General features: G+C 41.5%; 1 protein-coding gene across 1 annotated transcript; it reads left to right on the top strand.

Annotated features, from left to right (window-relative positions):
- The first annotated feature begins 1,142 nt into the window (after positions 1 to 1,142).
- YTHDF2 (YTH N6-methyladenosine RNA binding protein F2) lies at positions 1,143 to 22,776 on the top strand. The gene is made up of 5 exons (XM_080921067.1): positions 1,143 to 1,337; positions 1,774 to 1,798; positions 2,377 to 2,456; positions 7,181 to 8,764; positions 21,899 to 22,776. The coding sequence occupies exons 1-5, from the start codon at positions 1,311 to 1,313 to the stop codon at positions 21,920 to 21,922; spliced, it is 1,740 nt and encodes a 579-aa protein (XP_080777193.1). The 5' UTR covers positions 1,143 to 1,310; the 3' UTR covers positions 21,923 to 22,776.
- Positions 22,777 to 23,168: the final 392 nt, after the last annotated feature.

Raw genomic sequence — 23,168 nt, 5'->3', positions numbered from 1 at the left:
TGCCTTTAATCCTACAGACAAAAAAAGTCTTTGCTCATCCTTTGGATCTCCTCCGGATCTGGATCTCAGTTCATGAATACATAATTTCTTTTCGAGCAGTTGCAAGATGATATTATGTGCTTCTTTGTGTCAAAAGCATGGATCTATTTAATAGCTTGGCAACTTCGGCAGCATGCTTAATCTCGATTTCCCCCAGCTGTTACAATGTTTGATAGCCACTTTGAACTTGTTGAAAGTGTCTAAGTTTAATGTGTCGGAAAGCACTTAATAACAAAGCCCTGTGGGCAGCACCTACTGGAATAGCGTTCATTTTCCGGACCTCAGATCAAGAATATTTTCTCTTAGGGTCAGGCAGACTTTGTGGAAGTATGTGTGACATTGTGAGGTGTCTTTTTCTTGGAAATAAAGTCCAGAGTTTAATAGATTATTTTGGGGTCACTGACTACTCTCCCAAGCGACTCTGTATTTTTCCCCCCTCAAAAGTCAAAGGAGTAAATATGTCTTGTGTGCAGGACAACGAGGGCCGGCTTTTTAATATTTAGTGGAAGTAGTGCTTTTTGCGAGTCCCTGAGGAAGAAAGGTGACAATAGTCCTAAGGAAGGGCGCGGGTGTCTTCTGGGCATCTCTGTGAAGTTTTCTCCATGAGCTCTTAGGATCTCTCTTCTGGTTCCTTTTGAAATTGGGGGCAGAGTTATCAAATGCAGTTATGAATTAGGGATCAAGTCCTGCATGTAGCAGAAGCCTCTGCAACCTTAAGAAATGCGCTTCTGCGTGTTTTCTTAAGACAAAGCAGTTTTTTTCTAGGTGTTTGTCAAAAGAACTCCAGTAGCGACCCGGGCCACCCAAGTGCTCTTAGGCCCAAAGCAGCGGCGGTGGGGGGCGGGGAGGCCGCGCGCGCGCGCGCCGCTTCCGCTCCTCCAGCCCACCAGAGGGCGCCACGGGCACGGTTCTACCTTCCCGAGATGCTCCGCGCCGGGCCCCTTCCGCGTGGGTTAGTGAATGTGAGAGTCAGCGCTCGCGCCGCGCGCGCCGCCCGTCTCTGCCGCTCGGCTCCCACATTCCGGCTGCGAGAAGCGGGCGCGCGCGCCAGAGCATAGAGACGGGCGTTGAGCTCTCCGGCTAGAGCGTCGCTGAATCGGAGCCGGAGCCCTAGCCGCGCGCTGTGTCTCCGCTGCGTCCGCCGAGGCTCCGAGTGTCAGGGACAAAAGCCGCCGCCGCGCCCTCTGCTCCCGCCGCCGGGGCTCTTCCGCCGCCGCCGCCGTGCTGACGAGGAGTCCGCCACCGTCGTTACCAGTGAGGATCCGAGAGCCATGTCGGCCAGCAGCCTCTTGGAGCAGGTACAGGCCCAGCCCGCATGTCTCGGCCATTGTGTGAGGCGAGATGGGGCCCGACTAGGCCCGGGCCTGCCGCTCCTGGCCCGGCCGCGGCGGCGCCTCTCTCGGGCCGGGATTTGGGCCTCAGGCCGGCCGCGCCCTGAGCCTCCCCTCCTGGCCCGCTCTTTCCGCTCCTCCCCAGGTCTCGCCGGCAGCGCCGCACTCCCTCCCATTAGCGGCCCGGGCTTCCCTTCCTCGTTTCCTTCTTCCCTCGTGTCGCTGCCGGCGCTGCTCGGCTGATTCGCCGGTCTAGCGCTCTTCCGCGCTTTCCCCTCACCATGCGTCCCCCCCCCAGCCCTGCTCCTTTCTTCCCTGCTCGGGCCCTGCTTTCATTTTGTCTTTCCCTTTCCGTTTTCTTCCCGGACGGCTTGCTGCTCGGGGACGTCGCCTCCTCCCGCAGAGACCAAAAGGTCAAGGAAACAAAGGTAAGTCCTGCTCCGCCGGTGGCTGCCGGCCTGGATGGAGGGAGGGGTACGCCGGGCAGTGGGGGCGGTGTCTCGGGGACGCGTCCCGGGGAAAGGACCTTTCCGAAGCCGCTCAGTTCGCAGGTGCCTCGCGCGGGGCGTTCGACCCTTTTGGTGTGTTCCTGCAGCTGGCGTGCAGCTTTTTCCTTAACAACGAGTAATTCATGAGCGGGTGGGGGTGGAATGCATTTTTAAAAGCACCAGGTCCTTAGTTTCCCGTAGATCTTAGGAGGCCTTTGTTTTTCCCTCCTCGTGGATCACTTTCTGGAAGTAACTCACTTGTGAAGGGGGTAGAGAAAGCCGGAGGGAATTGAAATTCGAAGGAGCCAATAAACTGACCTTTTAAAAAGATCAGCTTGCCTGGGGTGGAGAGACTTTCTCACTGTCGAATCTTGGTTCTGCCTTGGCGCTCATCGGGAGTTTGAAACTAAGTGGCTCTCTGAACTAGCATGGTTTCTTCCTGGTGAGGATGTAAATTAACAGATTTGGAAGGAAGCTCGTTGAACCAGAACATTACTAATTTGACATTTCCCCCCTAGTACAAAATGGTTCTGTGCATCAAAAGGATGGTCTAAACGATGATGATTTCGAACCTTACTTGAGCCCACAGGCAAGGCCGGTGAGTAGTTGATCATTCTGTATTATCTGAGGATCTGAGGGGACAGTGAACTGATACACTTTCTCTGCCCTATCAGTAAGTCTGTCTCACTTGGGCTGGGGGGGTGGTGGCTAACTCTCCTAATATAACTTATTAGTTTGCTAAATAAAACATTTATTAGAACTATCCCCTGTGTGGTCAACAAAGCATGTGCTCTGAAACCACAGTACTGATAACATTGGTTACGTGAGAGCAGGAATCCTAATTGCCTCTTGCCAGGAATGGATCAGTGCAAAACTTAAGAATATGGGCCAGTGTTCAGCTGAAGCTCTAAAGAAAGCAAAACCTTGTCCTTTATGAAAATTGGGATGATACTGTCCCAAGGAAATTCTAGTGAATAGTCACCCGAACTTCACCTGTACAAAATGACTGTCCCTTTAGTCTCTAATGAGGCTCTTTGTGTATTAAAGTTGTTTCAAAGTGAGACAGAGTGGGATGCTTGCTTGTTTGAGTTTTCAGTTATTTAGTGTCTATAGAGAACAACTTTGTTCCTAGCTCGTTTGGCTGATGTGTTTATGAAATGGAGTTTAAGGAGGTTAAAACACTGAACACAGTTGAAACTCAGACCAAGAATGTTTGCAGTACAGGTCAGGGTTTAGTGGTAGAGGTTTTATGCATCAGTGTGTCCTTCTAGTATAGTTCCCATTGCCACCAAGAAAAGTTTGAGATGCATTTAATGTGTTTGATGGGAAGATTAGTTGCATATGTATTTAGATACTCCTAATGTGAACCATGCACATGGAAATGGCTTGATTCACCAACTTTGTTTTCCCATCTCAAGACAGCCACAAAATTTTAGTTCACAGATAAATGTATCCAAAAGAAAAGATTTTGATTTTAAGGTGCTATAGCATAGCTTAAGTTCATGGAACATTTATATAAAAATTTGAACCTATTCTGTAGAAGAGAAATATAGCTGATTTTCAGTAACTTGGCATTGTGTGTGTATTCAGATTTGGCCTGGTTAGCCTATAAGATTTTTGAGATAGCCTATTTAAAAATTATCTAAAAATTTTCACATTGAGAGTACAAAAACTATCTAGAAAGTGATTTCAAAAGTTTCCACACTGGCCAAATGGCCATTCAAAAAAAAAGGGCAGAAATGGAAGTAGAGGAATAAAGTATTAATAGTTGCTGTTAATGATGTAGTTTGCTTTCCTAATTATTGTAACTAAGTGGGAGCATTTAGGACCTATTCTAGGTAGTTCTTATAAAGTATTGTGTAATTTAGAGTTCTGTGTCGTGTTCGAACTTGCCATTTCAGGTATAGCCATTTACCTATGTCTTGGCATAATCTGTGCTAGTAAGAACATTTTGTTTTTCTTAGAGAAGGTGAAGCTTTTTAAAAATGACTTGTAAAAGAAATTGAGGTGTGGTTATAGACCTTGAATTGTGGCTGCTTTTTGTTTTACTTCTTTTTTCTTGTTTATCGTCAAGAGTAATTTACAGAGCAGGGTATTGTGCTTCATGCCTTTAATTCAAGGGCTAGGGAGACAGAAGCAAGTGGATCTTTTGAGTTTGAGGCCAGTTTGGTCTTAAGAATTCTGGGCCACCCTGTGCATGGTGAGTCTTTAGTTCCAGCATTTGGGAGGTAGAGAAAGGTAGATGGGTCTCTTGAGTTTGAGGCCAGCCTGCTATACAAAATGAGTTCCAGGGCTGCCAGGACTGTTAATAACAGCAACAAAAAACTCAAAAGGTAATTTATGAGGTGGTTGTGTGTGTGTGTGTGTGTGTGTGTGTGTGTGTGTGTTTTAATTGAATATGTGTGCTGTGTCCAAATCTTTTTTGAAGTCTCCCTAGGTAGTCTCGACTAGCCTCATACTTACTGAGATCTATTTGCCTCTGTCTCCTGAATTCTAGGACTAAAGGTATAAGGCACCATTGACTAAGGCCTACTATTTTGAATTAGATTATATATTTATGGGATCAATGCTACTATATACTATATACTTGTTTTCACTTGCTTATTGTGTACACTGTAGGTTCATTTAACTTAGTTTTGAGATAGGGTTTTAACAGTGTTACCCAGGCTGGTTTGGAACTATGTATATGTAGACTGGGTTGGCTTCCAGTTGATACTTACCTGACTGACTGCCTCTCCAGTGCTGGGATGATGAAAAGCACATATCACCATGCCCAACAGTTCTTAGGGCATGTTTTTTGGAGGAAAAAAAAGCCCAAACCTAAAAAAAACCCAAAAATTAAAAACTATCACAAACTAAGATAAGAATGATTAAGGGTTTTGAATAGTAATGATCTGCATCCTTGATGTGAAGAGTAACAGTACATAATTTTATGCTGATTATTTAAGGTTATAGACTTATTTGTATCACATTTTTCTACTTCTAATGCGAAAGGTAGTGTGAGTTTCAAATGGTAGCCATTTATTTTATAGGTGAAATAAAATGGGAACTAAACTCCCCTCTCTGAATTTGGAAGCCACTATTTCCCTTCCAGATTATTGTATGGTTTACTTAGTAAACATAGTTAGTTTATGAGGCAAGAATGCTTAGATTAGACATTTGGACTAGAACTTGAGATTTCTAGTTCTTTTTGTTTTGTATATGTGTATACTCACATGCTCACACACACACACACACACACACACACACACACACACACACACACAAAAGAACTGGACTGGGTGTGTGTGTGCTACCACACAGATGTGGAGGGCAGAGAACAGTTTGTAGAAGTTAACTTTCTCTGTGCACAATGTGGGTTCCAGTGATCTAGCTCAGGTTCTTGAGCCTGTCTACTGAGCCATCTCACTGGGCTTTGTGTCTTACATATCTCCTTATGTGGGTGTGGGCCTGCTGTGGCATGTGTGTACAAGTAAGGACAACTCCACAGTGCCAGTTCTCACCATATGAGTGCTAGCGATTGAATTCCTGATATCAAGTGTGACTGCAAATATCTTTACCCTTTGAACCATCTTTTGGCCTTCATTTTTAGGATTTGTTAATTTTATGTTTTTTTGAGTGTTTTGCTGGTATGTATGTACAGCATGTGTGTGCCTGGTGCATGTGGAGGTCAAAAGAGGTCACCAGGTTCTTGTTGGGCATATTATCTGGTTTTGTTAGGTTTTAAACTTACAGCAAAGAAAGACCTTGACTTCTACATCCATGCCTGTACCCTTCTCTCACTTTTCCTAATTACTGGGATTATGTGCCATGAAGCCTGGCTCATTTGCTTGGAAACACTGGTCATCCGTAATTCCCATCTTTTTTTTTTTTTTTCCCAGACAGGATTTTTCTGTGTCTCCTTGGGTGTTCTGGAACTCACTCTGTAGACCAGGCTGGCCTCATACTCATACTCAGAGACTTGCCTGTTTCTACCTCTCTTGAGATCAAAGATATGTACCACTATCATATAGCAAAATTCAAAGACTTATTTATTGTATGTATATGAGTACACTGTAGCTGTCTTTAGACACATCAGAAGAGGTCATTCCTATTACAGATGGTTGTGAGCCACCATGTGGTTGCTGGGAATTGAACTCAGAATGTCTGGAAGAGCAGTTGGAGCTTTTAAGCGCTGAGCCATCTCTCCAGCCCCCAAAACTAAGTTTTAATTAAGACATTATCTCCACTAGACCAGGATTATCAGGAATTGAAGATGTCCCACCTCTTTGGGATACAGAGTAAAATCCTGTTAGGAATAATAAAAGGTGGGCATGGTGATGTAAGTCTTTAAGCTTTTAAGCACTTGGGAGGCAGAGGCCAGAGGATCTCTGAGAGAAAAGGGCCAGCCTGGTTTTCCAGCTATGTAGTAAAAACTTCTCTAGGCAACAACCGGCAGGCATGGTGGCACATGTCTTTTTATTTATTTATTTAAATTTTTATTAATGTTTATTTATATGAGTATACTGTTGCTGTCTTCAGACACACCAGAAGAGGACACTAGATCTCTCTACAGATGGTTATGAACCATCATGTGGTTGCTGGGAATTGAACTCAGGACCTCTGGAAGAGCAGTCAGATCTTCAGCACCATTTCTATTTATTTAAAATGTTTGTATGTATGTATGTATCTATATAAATACCTATTTATAGGTAGATAGATAGATATGAATGTTTTGCTTGCAAATATATCATGTACTGCACACTCACAGAGGGGGGCATCAAATCCTTTGGGACTGGAGTAACATGTTAGCTGCCATGGGTGTGCTGAGAACCAATCCTGGACCTTCCAGAAGTATTCAAATGCTATTAACTGTTGAGCCATCTGTCTGGCCCCAGTGTCACACTTCCTGGTCTATATAAAATTTTTCAGAATAGCAGAAGCTACCTAGTAAGACTGTCTCCAAAAAGAACTACCATAATGTATTTTTATTATATATGTCAACTTGACTTTACATGTTTACACAGAGCCTCAGATATGCTGTGACATGCCTATAACCCCAACACTTAGAACTAAGGCAGGAGGCTTAAGTTGAAATCAGCTGGACTATGTAGCATGTGAAAAACAGCAGCCAAAAGGGTTAAGCAGTTCAGTTACCACATCATATATATTCCATATAGGTGAAAAATGCCAGAAAGCTTATGGAAAGATCATGTAAATGGGCTATTCCCTTTTGTAGTGATGGCTCAAATCCTTGAGTTGTGATTGGTGTGGAAGGAAAAGTTCTGTTATTTATATTATATATATGTTATTTTGATGTATCTGCCTTTTTTCCTTCCACAGAATAATGCATATACTGCCATGTCAGACTCCTACTTACCCAGTTACTACAGCCCCTCCATTGGCTTTTCCTATTCTTTGGGTGAAGCTGCTTGGTCTACTGGAGGTGACACAGCCATGCCCTATCTAACTTCTTATGGACAACTGAGCAACGGAGAGCCCCACTTTCTACCAGATGCAATGTTTGGGCAACCAGGAGCCCTAGGTAGCACTCCATTTCTTGGTCAGCATGGTTTTAATTTTTTCCCCAGTGGGATTGACTTCTCAGCATGGGGAAATAACAGTTCTCAGGGACAGTCTACTCAAAGCTCTGGATATAGTAGCAATTATGCTTATGCACCCAGCTCCTTAGGTGGAGCCATGATTGATGGACAGTCAGCTTTTGCCAATGAGACCCTCAATAAAGCTCCTGGCATGAATACTATAGACCAAGGGATGGCAGCACTGAAACTAGGTAGCACAGAAGTTGCAAGCAGTGTTCCAAAAGTTGTAGGTTCTGCTGTTGGTAGTGGGTCCATCACTAGTAACATTGTGGCTTCTAGCAGCTTGCCTCCAGCTACTATTGCTCCTCCAAAACCAGCATCTTGGGCTGATATTGCTAGCAAGCCTGCAAAACAACAACCTAAATTGAAGACCAAGAATGGCATTGCAGGATCAAGTCTTCCACCGCCCCCAATAAAACATAACATGGATATTGGAACTTGGGATAACAAGGGTCCTGTGGCAAAAGCCCCCTCACAGGCTTTGGTTCAAAATATAGGTCAGCCAACCCAGGGATCTCCTCAGCCTGTAGGACAGCAGGCCAACAATAGTCCACCAGTGGCTCAGACATCAGTAGGGCAACAGACACAGCCGTTGCCTCCACCTCCACCACAGCCTGCTCAGCTCTCAGTCCAGCAACAGGCAGCTCAGCCAACTCGCTGGGTAGCACCTCGGAACCGTGGCAGTGGGTTCGGTCATAATGGGGTGGATGGTAATGGAGTAGGACAGTCTCAGGCAGGTTCTGGATCTACTCCTTCAGAGCCTCACCCAGTGTTGGAGAAACTTCGGTCCATTAATAACTATAACCCTAAAGATTTCGACTGGAATCTGAAACACGGCCGGGTTTTCATCATTAAGAGCTACTCTGAGGACGATATCCACCGTTCCATTAAGTATAATATCTGGTGCAGCACAGAGCATGGCAACAAGAGACTGGATGCTGCCTATCGTTCCATGAACGGGAAGGGTCCCGTGTACTTACTTTTCAGTGTCAACGGCAGTGGACACTTCTGTGGAGTTGCAGAGATGAAATCTGCTGTGGACTACAACACATGTGCGGGTGTGTGGTCCCAGGACAAATGGAAGGGTCGCTTTGATGTCAGATGGATTTTTGTGAAGGACGTTCCCAATAGCCAACTGCGACACATTCGTCTAGAGAACAACGAGAATAAACCAGTGACCAACTCTAGGGACACTCAGGAAGTGCCTCTGGAAAAAGCTAAGCAGGTGTTGAAAATCATAGCCAGCTACAAGCACACCACTTCCATTTTTGATGACTTCTCACACTATGAGAAACGCCAAGAGGAAGAAGAAAGTGTTAAAAAGGTAAAGGAGCTTATCCTTCAGACTATGGGGAAGGAGAAGGCATTAGAAAGGATAAGAAAGGTATTGTGACTGAATGGTTAATAAAAGCTCTGTAAATAATGGTGTCGTTTAGCAGCTTAAGGTCTTCTGGGAGGATAATTGGTCTTTTGAACCCTAGTGTGAAGGAATGTGAGCATTAGTGGAGAGCAGAAACAATGCAGGCTGAACTGGTGTGGACAGGTGGTTGTAAAGGTAGAAAGGGATAATTGGAGTGGTGGTGTGATGGAAAGGGACTATGGGATGTAATTACAGAAAAGAATGAAAGTTCTGTGTTGGAGTTGGTCTGTCTTTGGTCGGGGTTTTTTGTTTTTTGTTTTTGTTTTTTGTTTTTTTTTGGTTATTTTCAAGAATTGGTGTTTCTGCCCTGAAATCTGCCTGCTTCTGACAGTTGACAATGTTATTTGTCAGAAGTTTGTTTTCATCTTTATAATGCTCACTTTATTTGGTCTTTTCTTTTTAGTCATAGGGACTGAACCAAGTATATGCTAGGCAAGCTCTCTGTCAATGAACCACACCCCCAGCTGTAAGAAAGTTACTGTTTATTATATAAAACTTTAAAAACAGTATCGGAGGCTGTAGAGATGGCTCAGCATTTAAAGAGCACTAGCTGTTCTTGGAGAGGATCAGTTCAGTTCCTATCTCCCACATGTGACTCATAACTGATCCCTAACCACAGTTCCAGGGGAACTAACAGGCATGTATGAACACTACATCTGTTTCTTACAAAAATTCATACACATAAAATATTTTTAAAACCCCCCAAAAACGGAACATTAGAAAAGGTATTGATCTCTTGGTATTAACATTACTCAGTTACTTTCTCTTGATTTTTCTTTACCAAGTGGAAAGAGTGATAGAAAATGGATCCCAAATAGACTAATTTATTTGAAACAGTGCTTGCTCTAGGAGTATTATGTATTTGTAAATTTAGGATTACAGTGGGGGTGTTTGTTTTGTGTGTTTTTTTTTTTTTTTTTTTGGTTTGGTATCTTAGAGTTTTACTGCTGTGAACAAATACCATGACCAAAGGCAAGTCTTAGAAGTTATAGATTATAGACAACATTTAATTGGGGCTGGCTTACAGGTTCAGAGTTTCAGTTTATTATCGAGGTGGGAGCATGGCAGTGTCCAGACAGGCATGGTGCAGGCAGAGCTGAGAGTTCTACATCTTCTCTGAAGGCTGCTAGGAAGAGGGTATTAAAGCTCACATCCACAGTGACACACCTCCTCCAACAAGGCTACACATCCTAATAGTGCCATTTCCTAGGCCAAGCATATAACCCATGACATTTGATGTTTCAAGGGTTTTTCTGGTTGTGTATCCCTGGTTGTCCTAGAACAGAGATCTAGGAGTCTCTAAGTCTCTAAGGAGATCTTACAAGTCTCTGGCTTGTAAGTTTATTTTTACTTCATGTGTATGTGCAACACATATATACTTGCAGAGACCAGAAAAGGGTATTAGGTGTCCTGGAAATTGGAATTACAGGTAGTTGTAAGCTATACCATGTAGGTGTTGAAATTGAACCCAGTTTCTCAAGAACAGCAGCTAGTGATCTTAACAACTGACCTATCTTTCCACCTTGCTTGCTGCTTATTCATATTTTATTATTTTAGGTGTACAGGTGTTTTGCCTGCATGCATGTATGTATGTGGGCTACACTCAAGCCTGTTACACACAGAAACCAAAAGAGGGTTTTGGGTTCCATGAAATGAGTTTACTGTTCATTTATGCTGACTTAATTTTTATCCTGCTGGTGATTGAACCCAGGGTTTTTGTTGTTGTTTGTTTGTTTTTTAAACTAGTTCTCTGTATGGAATGAGGACCTGAGCATGCTAGGGAAACATTCAGGCACTAGCTAAGCCCATGCATGGATCTATTTTGACTTTTAGTTGAGAGACACTAAATTGGATTAAATTCACTGGAGTGGTTCAGGAGAAAGGGTCTTATAGTTTAGAGAATTATTTACTGAGAATGACTTTGAATCTGTGAAACTAACTTTTTTGTCTGAATTTTGGGACAGAGTCTCATTGTGCAGTCCTCCGTGGTCTGGAATTTACTTTGTAAACCAGGATGGCCTTGAACTCACAGAGATCTGGACCCGTGCTGGGATTAAAGACATGCAGCAACATACACAGTGCTGAAATTAATTTTAATATTTTAGTTTATTTTTAAATTTTTTAAGATTTATGGTTTTTTGCTCCTATGCATGTCTATGAACCATAGAGTTATGACAGTTGTGAGCTGCCAAGTGAGTGCAGGGTCTTGAACCCTGATCCTCTGCAAAACCAATGCTCTTAACTGCTGGTCTATCTCTCTAGCCTTAATAAATATGTAGCCCAGGCTGGTCTTGAACTTGTGGTCCTTTTGCCTGTGCATCCTTTAGCAGATACCAGTGTGAACTACCATAACTTTTTTTTTTTAAGGCTTATTTTAATTGATTGTGTGCATGTGTGAAGTGTGTCTGTGCCTACACGGCAGTAGGGGAACATAGATACATGGTGGGTTCTCACTATACCTTTATTTGTGTTCATGGACTCAAACTTAGGTTTCTGGCTTATGTGGCTAGAACCTTTACCCATTGAGATAGACTTTCTGATACTCTGTCTTCACTTTCCAAGTGCTGGTATTATAGCTACCACCAATGCAACCAAGTCCTGTTTACATTGCTTGGGATTGAACTTAAGGTTTTATTCATACTGAGTTAGAGCTCTGCTGAGTCAGCTCAGTTCTGATGATGAACTTTATAATATAGTTAGGTATAAGATTCTAATCCTAGAACTGACTAGCTTTAACACTTCCTGGAATGAATGTAATAATGAAAGTTGTTAAATAGTGTCTATGGGGAGGGGGTGTAACTCTAGTAGAATTTTGGGGAGCATGCACCAAATCTTGGGTTCTACCCTCAGCATCCTCCTCCCTTAAATAAAAAGGTAATGGTTCATCTCCAAAACCGTCTGTAAAGACATAGATGAATTGAGTATCCTGATTGTTCTTAGACTGGAGAACAACACTTGGTAAAAATTAAAGCTTTGATTATACTTGTGTCCTGTTGCCTTTTGATGTTCTGTGGGAAGACTATGGGGTTTCAAGAAGACTGCTAGCAGTTTCCACTTCAGTCAGAATTCCCTGCTCTATTGGTTGCTCTTCCTGTCCATGCACAACTGACTGTAATCTCTTAATTCACATTGTCAGACTTGTATCTTGGCAGACCACACTGAAGTATAGACCACTATTATTGCTAATCATTATTATGAACCATTCTGTCACCTGATGTAATTCAGTACCCTGAAATCTTCAAACACGTTATCTGTCTGGCTTTATATTTCTAGTAGTTTTTAGTGAATCTTTGCATCTTTTGGGTTTCTCACCCCTGCAACCCCTTGTCTCTAGCCCAGCTGGCCTTGAACTTCTTTGTGATCCTCAGCACCTGAATACTGGGATTACAGGCCAGCCATGTTGGTTTGTAACTTTTTAAAAAGACTTGTATCTAAAACATTTTTAATTGTGTGAGAGAGTTGGGTGAGAGAGAGTAAGCACACCCCAATGTATGAAAGAGGTTAGAGGCAACTTTTGGGGGTTATTCTCTACTGTAGGTAGGTCTCTGGGTTACCTTTACCCTTTGAACCATCTCACTGGCATAGTTCAGAACAACTCTTTTAGTGGCTTTGTAATCTGTTAAAACATGTTGATTGATTTTACTCTTTGAGACAGCCTGACTGTAGCTCAGGCTGGCCTAGAACTCGAATCAGTTTTTCTAATGAATCCTCTCAGGTTTTAGGATTGCAGGTGAGAGATACTGCATACAGGTTCTGTATGTTCTTAGTAAATGATTAGGGCAAAAATTACCATACTTTCCCATCATTGTGGCAAATGCTTTTATACAGAGCAGGTGGATTGAGTGAGTTTGAGGCCAGCCTGGTCTTCTTAGTGACTTCCAGAATGGCCAGGGCTATACAATGTAGCTTTGTCTTAAAGAAAGAAAAAGAAAAAAAAAAAAACATACTTATTGTTGGTTTCCATTTATTCCTTACTTCAACACTTTGAAGTTCTGTCTTTAAACCACTGAATGGATGTCCAATTCTGTTTGTGGGTGTATTTGTATATTCAACACATGTGGAAATCAGAAAACAGCTTGTGGGAGTTGGTTCTCTCCACTGTCTGGGAGTGTAGCTCTGTTGGTAAAATGCTTGCTTAGATTGCACAAAATTTAACTCCTAGCACTGCATAATGGAGTGGGTCATACCTCTAATTCCAGCATTGGAGGGTGAAGGCAGGAGGATTAGAAGTTCATTCAGAGTTACTTCTGAGGCTGTCCTGGACTACATGGCACTTTTGATCTAAAAGGAAAGAAGAAATGAATGTGAGTGAAAATTCTGCAGGTTCAGCATCTTGGCTACTTTTTTTGTTGGGTTTAGTGGGGGATGGGCAAAGAGGCCTAGATATCCTTGCAGGAGTGATGTAGAGGCCGCTACAGCTTTTGAAGCATTTCATTGAATATTTATTAGTTCAAGGGACTGTGTGATAAAGGACTTTCCTATAGTAGCTCTTTTATTGTCCTTTATTTTGTGTTTGTGCACCTATGTTGGTTGCATGAGCCACAGTGTGCATGTGTAGATCAGGACAGTTTGCTATAGTTCTGATACCATTGTGGTTCCCTGGGATCATACTCAAGTTAGTAGGCTTGATGGCAAACACTTTTACTTGCCGAGCCATTGTTGACCTGTCGCTCTCGACAGAAGAAAAGCCAGGTGAATTAAGGCAAGTAGAGGTGATACCTCTCTGCTTATTGTATTCACTCTGGATCTCAAAATCTGCAAATGAGCCAAAAAGAAAAGCACTGAGTGTGGCAGTTTAGATCGTTTTTTTTTTGCCAGAGGTTGACAGTAAAGTTGTTGCTGCCCCCTTCTGGACACAGTGATAGCTCCAGCAGAGGTGGTTCAAGTGTCCGGGTCATACTTTGCACCCTGCTGAGTAAACAAGCCCCAGCCGAAGTGATGTTAAAGGATAATTAGAACATGAGGTCACCTGAAATGCTATAGAACAGTGTAAAAATGCTGACACTGGGCCAGCAAGATGGCTCTTTGAGTAAAGTGCTGTGTCTGGCAACCTGAGTTCAATCCCTTAGACCCCATGTTCGTGTATGTATGTGTGTGTGTGTTTTAAAGTGGAACAAAAAACCTTCGTAGATGGCTCAACAGTTAAGAGCGTGTGTACTGTACTGCACGGCAGAGGAGAGGAGTTTATTCTGGGTGGCTGACAATGTCAGTAACATCAGTTCGAGAAGTGCCTCGGCTCTCTGAGGGCACTTGTATTCACTTGCACAGACACATAATTAAATGAAAATAAATCTTTAATTAAAAAGTGGAGTATGATAGAAGACACTTGATGTCAACCTCCAGCAGAGACAAGCACACCTACAACACTCTCGGCTGTATATGTGCATAAAGCACAAAAAGTATGGAGGAGGGAACTACCTTTAAAATTTCCCCCAGATGGGCTGGAGAGATGACTCAGTGCTTAAGAGTTTAATTCCCAGCACCCACATACCAACCATCAGATCTGTAATGGGATCTTTTGGTGTGTCTGAAGACAGTGACAGTTTACTCACATATATAAAAATAAATATTTTTTAAAGGCCAATCCAAGCTTGAGTTGTTGGAAATAAAGTTTTCAACTTATTTGCACTTAGTCCATTCTCTAGCTCTGGTTTCTGTATCTCAATTCAGATTGACTGGATTAAAAATACATAAGGTCTGGTAGTCTAACTCAGTAGTAAAGAACTTATTAAAAGAAGGCCCTGAGGTAAGTCTCCTTCACTTAGAGCCTTGTTATTGTTCCTAAACAGTATAGAAAATTGTGTTGGTTGTGTGCAAACACTACCATTTTCTTTTTCTTTTTTAAAGATTTATTTATTTATTATCCGTACACTGTAGCTGTCTTCAGACATACCAGAAGAAAGCATCAGATCTCATTGCTGATGGTTTGTGAGCCACCATGTGGTTGCTGGGACTTGAACTCAGGACCTCTGGAAAAGCAATCAGTGCTCTTAACTGCTGAGCCATCTCTCCAGCCCCCTATCATTGACTTTTATACTGTGTTATTTTCTGTGAAGATACTTGAGTATCTCTGGATTTTTTTTTTTTTTCTTTAAGATGGATCTACCCCATGTACTTCAGGTTGTAATTTTTGAGATAGGATCTCATATAGCCCATAACTTGTTATAGGGCAAGGATGACCTTGAGTTTATTGTCTACTGCTTTCTGGATTCTGGGATTACAGGTTTCTTCTACTATACCCCATGTGGCGTTGGAGCTTGAACCAAGCACACTCTGCATACAAAATGAATACTACCAGCATAGTTACATCCCTAGTTTTTTTGTGGATCTTAACAAACATCAGAAACTGCTTGCTAAATATACAGATAGAGGATTTGACTTCATGTGAATTTATGTATTCATTTATCTATTTTGGAGACACAATCTCACTGTTTAGCTAGAACTCTGTAGATCAGGCTCGCTTCACACTCTCAGGGATCATCTGCCTCTGCCTGAGCTCTGGGTTAAAGGTGTGGGCCACCACGCCCTACATGAATTTTAAATAAAACATTTATGAAACTGGAAAGATGGCTCAAAAGATTTAAGAGCAGATGAGCCAGGTTCAATTCCTATCAACCACATAATGACTCACAGTCACCTAGTTCCACAAGATATGACACAAAAGTAAAATAGTTTAGAAATATTTAGTTTTATGTATATTTTGGCCTGAATGTATCTGTACTTAACATATGCAGGAACCTGCAGAGGTCAGAAGAGGGGTTAGATCTCCTGGAATTAGAGTCCATTTGATGAAAGTTTCAAGGTTGTGATTTAATGATAGGCAACAAGAATAAAAAAGAATGCAAACTGCTGAGATGTCATAAGAGTGAGGGGGAGGCTGTAGGCTACTCCTAATTAACACGCAAACTCAACGTCACACCACCTCATTGTCAGAGCTCTAGTAGGACACTGACAAATTCCTGGGTAATTTATATCAAAAATGACTTAAGGTCCATCCAGCAAAGGTATAAGGAGGTGGGTACCGGGTATATGTGAAGAGAGCATCACAGTATAAATCCTCATCCCCCGAAGATACTGATTTAAGTTTTTTTTTTTTTTTAAAGATTTATTATATGTAAGCACTCTGTAGCTTTCCTCAGACACACCAGAAGAGGGCGGCGGATCCCATTACAGATGGTTGTGAGCCACCATGTGGTTGCTGGGAACTGAACTCAGGACCTCTGGAAGAGCTGTCAGTGCTCTTAACCGCTAAGCCATCTCTCCAGCCCAAGATTTTTTTTTAATTTGAAAAAAAAAAAAGCATTGATGTAGGTGTTAGGACACATGCAGGTCAGAGAACAAGCTATTGAGGTTGGCTCTGCTGATGAATATATTCTCTCTCTTTCCCTCCCCCTGACCATCTCCTGCTCTTCCCCTCCCCCCTCATTATGTAGTCATGGTTGTCCTGGACTCAAGGGCCTCTGCCCCAGGAACCCTGGGAAAAGGTGTGCCTTTCATCATACCTAGCTCTTGCTATCTTTGGGACTGAGATGGGTTTTTTGGTTTTAAGTTTTTTTTTTTTTTTCTTTTAGTTTATGCTGGGATTACAACCCAGGATAACATTTGAGTTGTTTGAAAGGGTGTAAAGCTATTTCTGTAGCTAGGTTCCACTTCCAGAGTTACTTAAGCTTTATTAGAGAAGCACTCTAGGCAAATGAAGAGCCGTGTGCAGTGATAGATCTCCAGTTCCTGTTCTTACAGTTGAGATGCAAGTAGAAGGCTTCAGTTCAGGAGTTTGAGGCAAGCATGGAGAGAGTTAATTGTTTATCTTCCTCTCTCTCCCCATTGTGTTGCCTAGGCTGGTCTCAAATGATCATCCTGCTTTAGTCTCCAGAACAAGTGAGACTGTGTGTGGGTGGTACCATTGCCTCTGGCTCTGAAATGTCTTTTAATTCATTTTTTAAAAGTGTGTCTGTGAGATTATATGCTAAATGTATATGAGTGCCTGAAGACACCAGAGGGAAGTATCAGATCTGGATGTGTGGTTATAAACTGTTGTAAGCCACCCCATAGGTATTAGAAGCCATCTTTCCAGTGTCTTGTTCCTCATTCCCATTTGTAAGTTTTAAACTTGAAAATTGAGTGCACCTGAATTTTCTATATGTGACTTTAAAGGTTGTAGGGGTGTTCATTTGCTTGAGAAAGGGTTTACTGTAGTTCAGCCTAGTCTTTAATTCACTTTATAGTTTGAGGATGGTCTTGAACATACATGATCATGCCTCCACTTCCCAATTACTGGGATTATAGGCTTGTACCAATTTGCCCTGTGTAATAAAATTGTTTGTGAAATTGTTGCAGTTCACATGCAGCTCTGTTAGAGGGTCAGGTAAGGATTCTGAAAATACTCAAGCTTGGCAAGCAGTTTCATTCATTTTTGAAATAATACTTTTATTATTAAAGTTTTACTTTTAGTTCCACATCAAAAGTTCTACTTTAGGCTGGAGAGATGGATGGCTCAGCAGTTAAGAGCACTCACTGACTGTTCTTCCAGAGGTCCTTAGTTCAATTCTCAGCAACCACATGGTGGCTCTGTAATGGGATCTGATGCCCTCTTCTGGTGTGTCTGTAGACACATATATGAAATAAATCTATCATACACCTGAGAAATTGTCAAGTTTACTCAAGGACTTGAACAGATTTGGGATTTTCAAGTTTGTTTCAATTAAATGTCTACAGGAGTTAGGCTGTGAAATACTAGTCTTAAAATAGTAAGACAAATAGGAAAGTGAGGAATATGTATGTTTTTGTACTAGCTATGTTGATCTTGGTGTTTCCAGAGCTTTAGCCAGTTACATGACTGAAGAGGGGATGGGAAGATAAAAGGTATTTTTCATAAGCTATTTCAGCCTTTAAAGCTGGAAACTTGACAGCTGTGCTCCTTGGCCTGTAATAGTCTGGTTCTTCTGTTGGATTCATCCAGTCAACAGTGTTAGGCTTAGTCAGGTGTAGCACTTGAGTACAAATTGATTACTATTTATTGGGGGGGTGTGAAATAAAATTATATCTGATTGTGAATATGACTCAGTTGTGTTTTATAAACACTTAGAAATAGAGAGAGGCCTGGAGAGAATAGATTGATTAGTGGTAGAGCTTGCCTAGCATGCACAAAGCTTTGGACTCAGTCTCTAGTACCACAAAAAGAAAAAAGTAGAGGAAGAAAGAATGACCAAATGCAGAATTGGGAAAGGTAGTACACTATCTAGGAGGTTGAAATTCTCAGCCTGCATCACCAACACTGCCTTTAAAAATGAAAATTGGGACTGGAGAGATGTCTTAGCATTACTTAGCATTACTTCTCTTTTAGAGGACTGGAATTTGGTTACTAGTAAAAGTCAAACTGCTGACAACTGGTTGCCTGTAGTTTTAGATTGTGGGAATCATCCAATGTCCTTTGGGCTTCATGGATACCTGCGTGCATATTTAAAATAATAAATAATATGAAAACTAAAAAATGAGAGTCGGGAAAGATGGCTCTGGTTCTTTCAGAGGATCCAGGTTCAAGTCCCAGCCCCCACATGGCAGCTCATAACTATCTGTAACTCTAGTTCCAGATGGTCTGATGCTCCTTCTGGCCTCTGAAGGCTCCTGATATACACACAACACACAGATAAACAGGCAGATAAAACACCACACAAAATAAAGACTACTTGAGAATATTTTGTATGGGTTTGCATGGATTGGCTTGCTTGCATGTATATGTTGTCAGGTGTCTTTCTCTGTTGATCTCCAGCTTATTTTTGAGAATTCATTTCTCATTGGACCTGGAGTTTAACTGACTGGTCATTGAGAGCTTTTTGGGATTTGCTTATCTGTCCTAACTTATCTTTCCCTCTAGGATTATAGATAATGCACCACCTTGTTGGGCTTTTACAATGAATGAGTCTTGTGATCTGAGCTCAGGTCTCCTTGCTTGTACAGAACTCCATCTGTAGACCAGGCTGGCCTTGAATTCACAAGAGCTCTGCCTGCCTTTGACTCCCAGCGCTGGAAAGGATTTTATTTTATGTACATTGTAGCTGCTTTCAGACACACCAGAAGAGGATCTTGGCTCCCATTACAATGGTTGTGAGCCACCATGTGATTTCTTGGAATTGAACTCATAACCTCTGGAAGTCCTCGGTGCTCTTAACACTGAGTCATCTCCAGCCCATGGAAAGGATAGCTTTAAAGATGATAAGGTATTAAATTAAAGGCAAGCATGTTGGGCCAATCTTGTAATCTCAGCCTTTAGGAGGCTAAGGCAAAGAGATTTCAGCCATTTGATGCTAACCTAGATTGCAAATTATATTTGTGCAGGCAGTGCACTCGCGCGCGCGCGCGCGCGCACACACACACACACACACACACCACACATTGTCTGTACTAGTGTCTTAGTTGGGTGTGAGCTGCTGTTTGAGACATCCATTGAGGGGCAAGAGAGTTGGGTCTGTGTGTTTGTGAGTAGAATCGAATACTGCCACCTTGTGGTTTTTAGGATTCCTCCTCCACCCAGCAGGCACAAAGACAAGATTCCTGAAGCAAGCTGGTTTGCTAGACTAGCCAAATCAGCTCCTATATAGCCAGTGTTATCCAAACCAGGAAAATTTACATTGGCAATACAGATTTATTACCCATATACAGCTTTTTGCAGTTGTCTGGCTTTAGCATAGTGACCATGCTGGCTGAGAACACCTTGGTTCAAGTGTGCCCATTATAGGTGCTTGCCACATTGCCTGGTTCTAATTTTCTTTTTTCCAGGATTATTTGGTTTCATGTGCTTTAATCTTAGTTATTTCAAGAGAGTTAATCCATTGTTCGGAATATTAATTTTGATCATTTCATACAAGGTATAACCTTCAAGGTTTTTCACATTACTATTTTTAGTAGATGTGATGGTGTGTGCTTGTAATTTCAGCACTTGGGAGACTGAGGTGAGAGAATTGTAATTTTAAGTCACATTGGGTTACATAAAACCCTGTGTTAAGGGATTGGAAAGATGGCTCAGTGGTGAGGAGAACTTGCTGAACTTTTTCAGAGGACCTGAGTTTAGTTCCTAGCACCTGTGTTGGGCAGCTCACAACATACTATAGCTCTGGCTCCAGGGGATCCTGACATCTTCTTCTGGCCTCCACAGGCATGCGCGTGCATGTCTGCATGTGTGTTTGTGTGTGTATATATGTGAGAATAAAATCTGAAAAGTTGTATTAAAATCCTGTTTTTTGTTTTGTTTTACCACAGGTAGGAGTCTATGATGAATATCTTGTTCCTTATCAGAGCTTCACCTCTTTAAATACTTATACTTTTTAATAAATCTTGCCTTGCTCCGATAATGTGTGTGTGTGTTTTGCCTGGATGTGTTTGTGTGTACCATGTGTATATTTTAACTTAAAGTGGTCAAAAGAGGGTGTTGGGTTGGATCTCCTGGAACTAGAATTAGAGATTTTTGTGACTTGCCTTGTTGGTGCTGGGAATTGAACCCTAGTCCTTAACCACAGAGCCATTTCTATTTGGTTCATTTCATGTGGTTGCTGGGAATTGAACTCAGGGCCTTTGGAAGAGCAGTCAGTGCTCTTAACCACTGAGCCATCTCTCCAGCCTGACAAAGCAATTTCTAAAAGAAATCCATTTAAGTTATGTTTCAGGGGGTTAAAGATCATCATGGAACAAAGGCACAGTGGCAGAAACAGTTGAGAAAGGAGTGTGTGTGTGTGTGTGTGTGTGTGAGAGAGAGAGAGAGACAGACTTCTAGGAACATTAAAACTTATGATCCTATTACATTGATGGAACTTTTCCTTTTTGAATGGCAACTGATTTCTAGAGATTAGAATATGTGGATTAGTTACAATGTTTTCTATTGTGAAGTAGTGCCTCTTTGTAACATTTTTATACATGTATATAAGGTACTTTGCATTTAAGTTTTTGGTGCATACAGTATGTGGAGAGCCAAAGGTGACTTGGGTATCTTTTTTGGTTGCTCTAAATTTATTCATTGAGGCCAGATCTCTTGCTGGACCTGCAGTTTCTCAAGTCTAATTTGGCTATCCAGTTTGCCTTGGGAATACCCTCCTCTGTAGCTCCTGAGTATTGGCGAGTAAAGTTGTTTACAGTTTCTCTCAAAGAAACATGTTGTAGGAAGAGAATTGGTACAATAGCTGCATAGTCCTTAATTTTATAGTTATTAATTTTGGTTCTTTTTCCTCTTGGGTAGATAGTTGGACAGGTAAGTGACTTTGAAGTTTAGTTTAAAATGGAAATGATGGTTTGGTGTGGTATGTCCATCTGTAATGCCAACACACTGGGTGCGGAGGCAGGAGGATTCTAAGTTGGGACCAGCTTGGGTTTGGACTCTTTTAAAACAACAAAATAAGCCTCAGAAGTATCTTAGTCTTGGAGTGAAAGTAGGAGATTGTTAATATTTACAGTACCTGGGGCATGGAAGTCCAGTTGGGGTTGTTCTGGTTTTAGAAGATTCATATTAATATCAGAACCACGGTTGTAAGGTCACTGGAAAAAATAGGGATGCTTAGGACGGTGCACTTCTTTATTGTATTTTGAGACAGAGTGTCTCTACATAGCTCTGGCTCTTCTAGAATTCACTTTGTAGACCACCCAGGCTGGCCTGGAACTCATAGAAGTCATCTGCCTTTGCCTCCTGAAAACTGGGATCAAAGGTGGGTGGGTACACCACAGCTGGACAGCATTTTTCCTTTAAAAAAACAAAAAACAAAAAAACAACCTTGTGGTTTTGAGTTTGTATGTTTATTATTTCCTTTCAGAAAAGGTCTTATTTCATAGTTCAGACTAGTTTCAGATTTATGATGATCCTCCTGCCTCAGCATTCCCAAATACTGGGATTATAGATGTATGCAGTCACACTTGCTATTTGTTAAGATTTGTAAAAATTGTATCCAAAATTACTCATTTTTATTTATTTGGAGTAAAAGGTTGGCGGTTTTGGTTATAAAGTTTTAATTTAGGTAATTTTTAGCTAACTATTTTAATTTTTTCTTACCTCCTTAGGAACGTCAAGGTCGTGGGAAATAAAAAGCGGTTCTGCATAGACTGCAGCAACGGTTGCGTCTCCTTATCCTAAGAGGACAAGATGACCTTCAAGAAAATTAGGACTTTTTTCTTAATTTCATTGACTTCAGAGACAATTGCAAACTTGCAGTTTAAGTATTGGAATTTCACAAAAGACATAGGACTTAACTGGAAAATGAAAAAAAAAGGAAAAAAGAAAAATGAAAAACCTAAACAAAAATTCCCTCTAGGTAGTTTAGGTAAAAAATGTCCCTTTTATTTTGGCTTTGGTTGTGATTCAGAGCATAATGCTTTGGTTCTTTTTTTTTTTTTTTTTTTTTCTTTTTCTTTTTTTTGTCTTTTTACTATATTTTTCCGGATTTTTAAGTCCGTAAGTGCATACAATTTTCTCTTAATTTTTAAACCCTTTCCTCCTCCCATTTTGACATTTGCACTTGGAGAACACTTGAGTTGCGCAGATTTTGGGAGTCCACCCCAGAAAGTGGGAATTTGATTTTTCCCTTCCGAACTGGAAGAAAATTTTTATGAAGAATTTTTGTCTAGGAAAGTTTAATAACAGTGTTACCCAAGGTTGTGTCTGTAAGGGTGGTTCATTTTCTCTGACCCTTTGTTACTCAAAGTAAAGTACTAGGAGTCCTAAGAAATGTTCTGTTCTTGTATATTATACCGATTAAGTCAGGATTAATTTGATTTCAAAGCTAAGAACGGTGGTAAAAACTTGTTTTCAGAAATGCATTTTGGAAGAGAAAATATTGTAAAACATGTAGAGAATGTTTCTTCAGTTTCTTGTTCAGCCAATGAGGAAAGGGCATTGCCTTTCTTTTTACCATTAATCACTTCTCAATAAACGAGATCCTGTTGAGCATCACTTCTAGTACCGTTTAGTATTATTTGAGTCTGCTAGGTTTGGGGGAGTAGAAGGAGTTTTGAGAGGCAAAATAGTGATTCATTTAAGAGAGTTTGTATTAAAGACCTTGCATGGTGTTGCATGCCTTTAATCCTTGCACTTAGGAGCAGGATGGAAAAGGTCAGAGGTGATTCTCACTACATATCAAGTTTAAGGCCAGTTGGGCTACATCATCAGATCCTGCCAACAAAAAGGTTGTATTGGAAGGACATAGTTTGGGCTTGCCTTGTACCTAAGGACTAGAAACCCTGACTTCTGTAAACTAGGGTGTGACAATACTCACAATGTTTTGTTTTTGGTTCTTAATAGAGAAAAAAACAGCACTGCTAAACCATTCAACAG

The sequence above is a fragment of the Micromys minutus genome, assembly GCF_963924665.1.
Source record: "Micromys minutus genome assembly, chromosome: 9".
NCBI classification, from domain to species: Eukaryota; Metazoa; Chordata; class Mammalia; order Rodentia; family Muridae; genus Micromys; species Micromys minutus.
Note: the sequence above shows the minus strand (reverse complement) of the source record. Positions and strands in the feature narration are given on the sequence as shown.

Bases quoted from the DNA above. Each gene is read 5' to 3' on its own strand.
- YTHDF2 (XM_080921067.1), top strand. From the start codon at position 1,311: ATGTCGGCCAGCAGCCTCTTGGAGCAG. The intron at 2,457-7,180 runs GTGAGTAGTTGA...TTCCTTCCACAG, and splicing joins TGAGCCCACAGGCAAGGCCG to AATAATGCATATACTGCCAT. The intron at 8,765-21,898 runs GTAAAGGAGCTT...TTACCTCCTTAG, and splicing joins AAGAAGAAAGTGTTAAAAAG to GAACGTCAAGGTCGTGGGAA.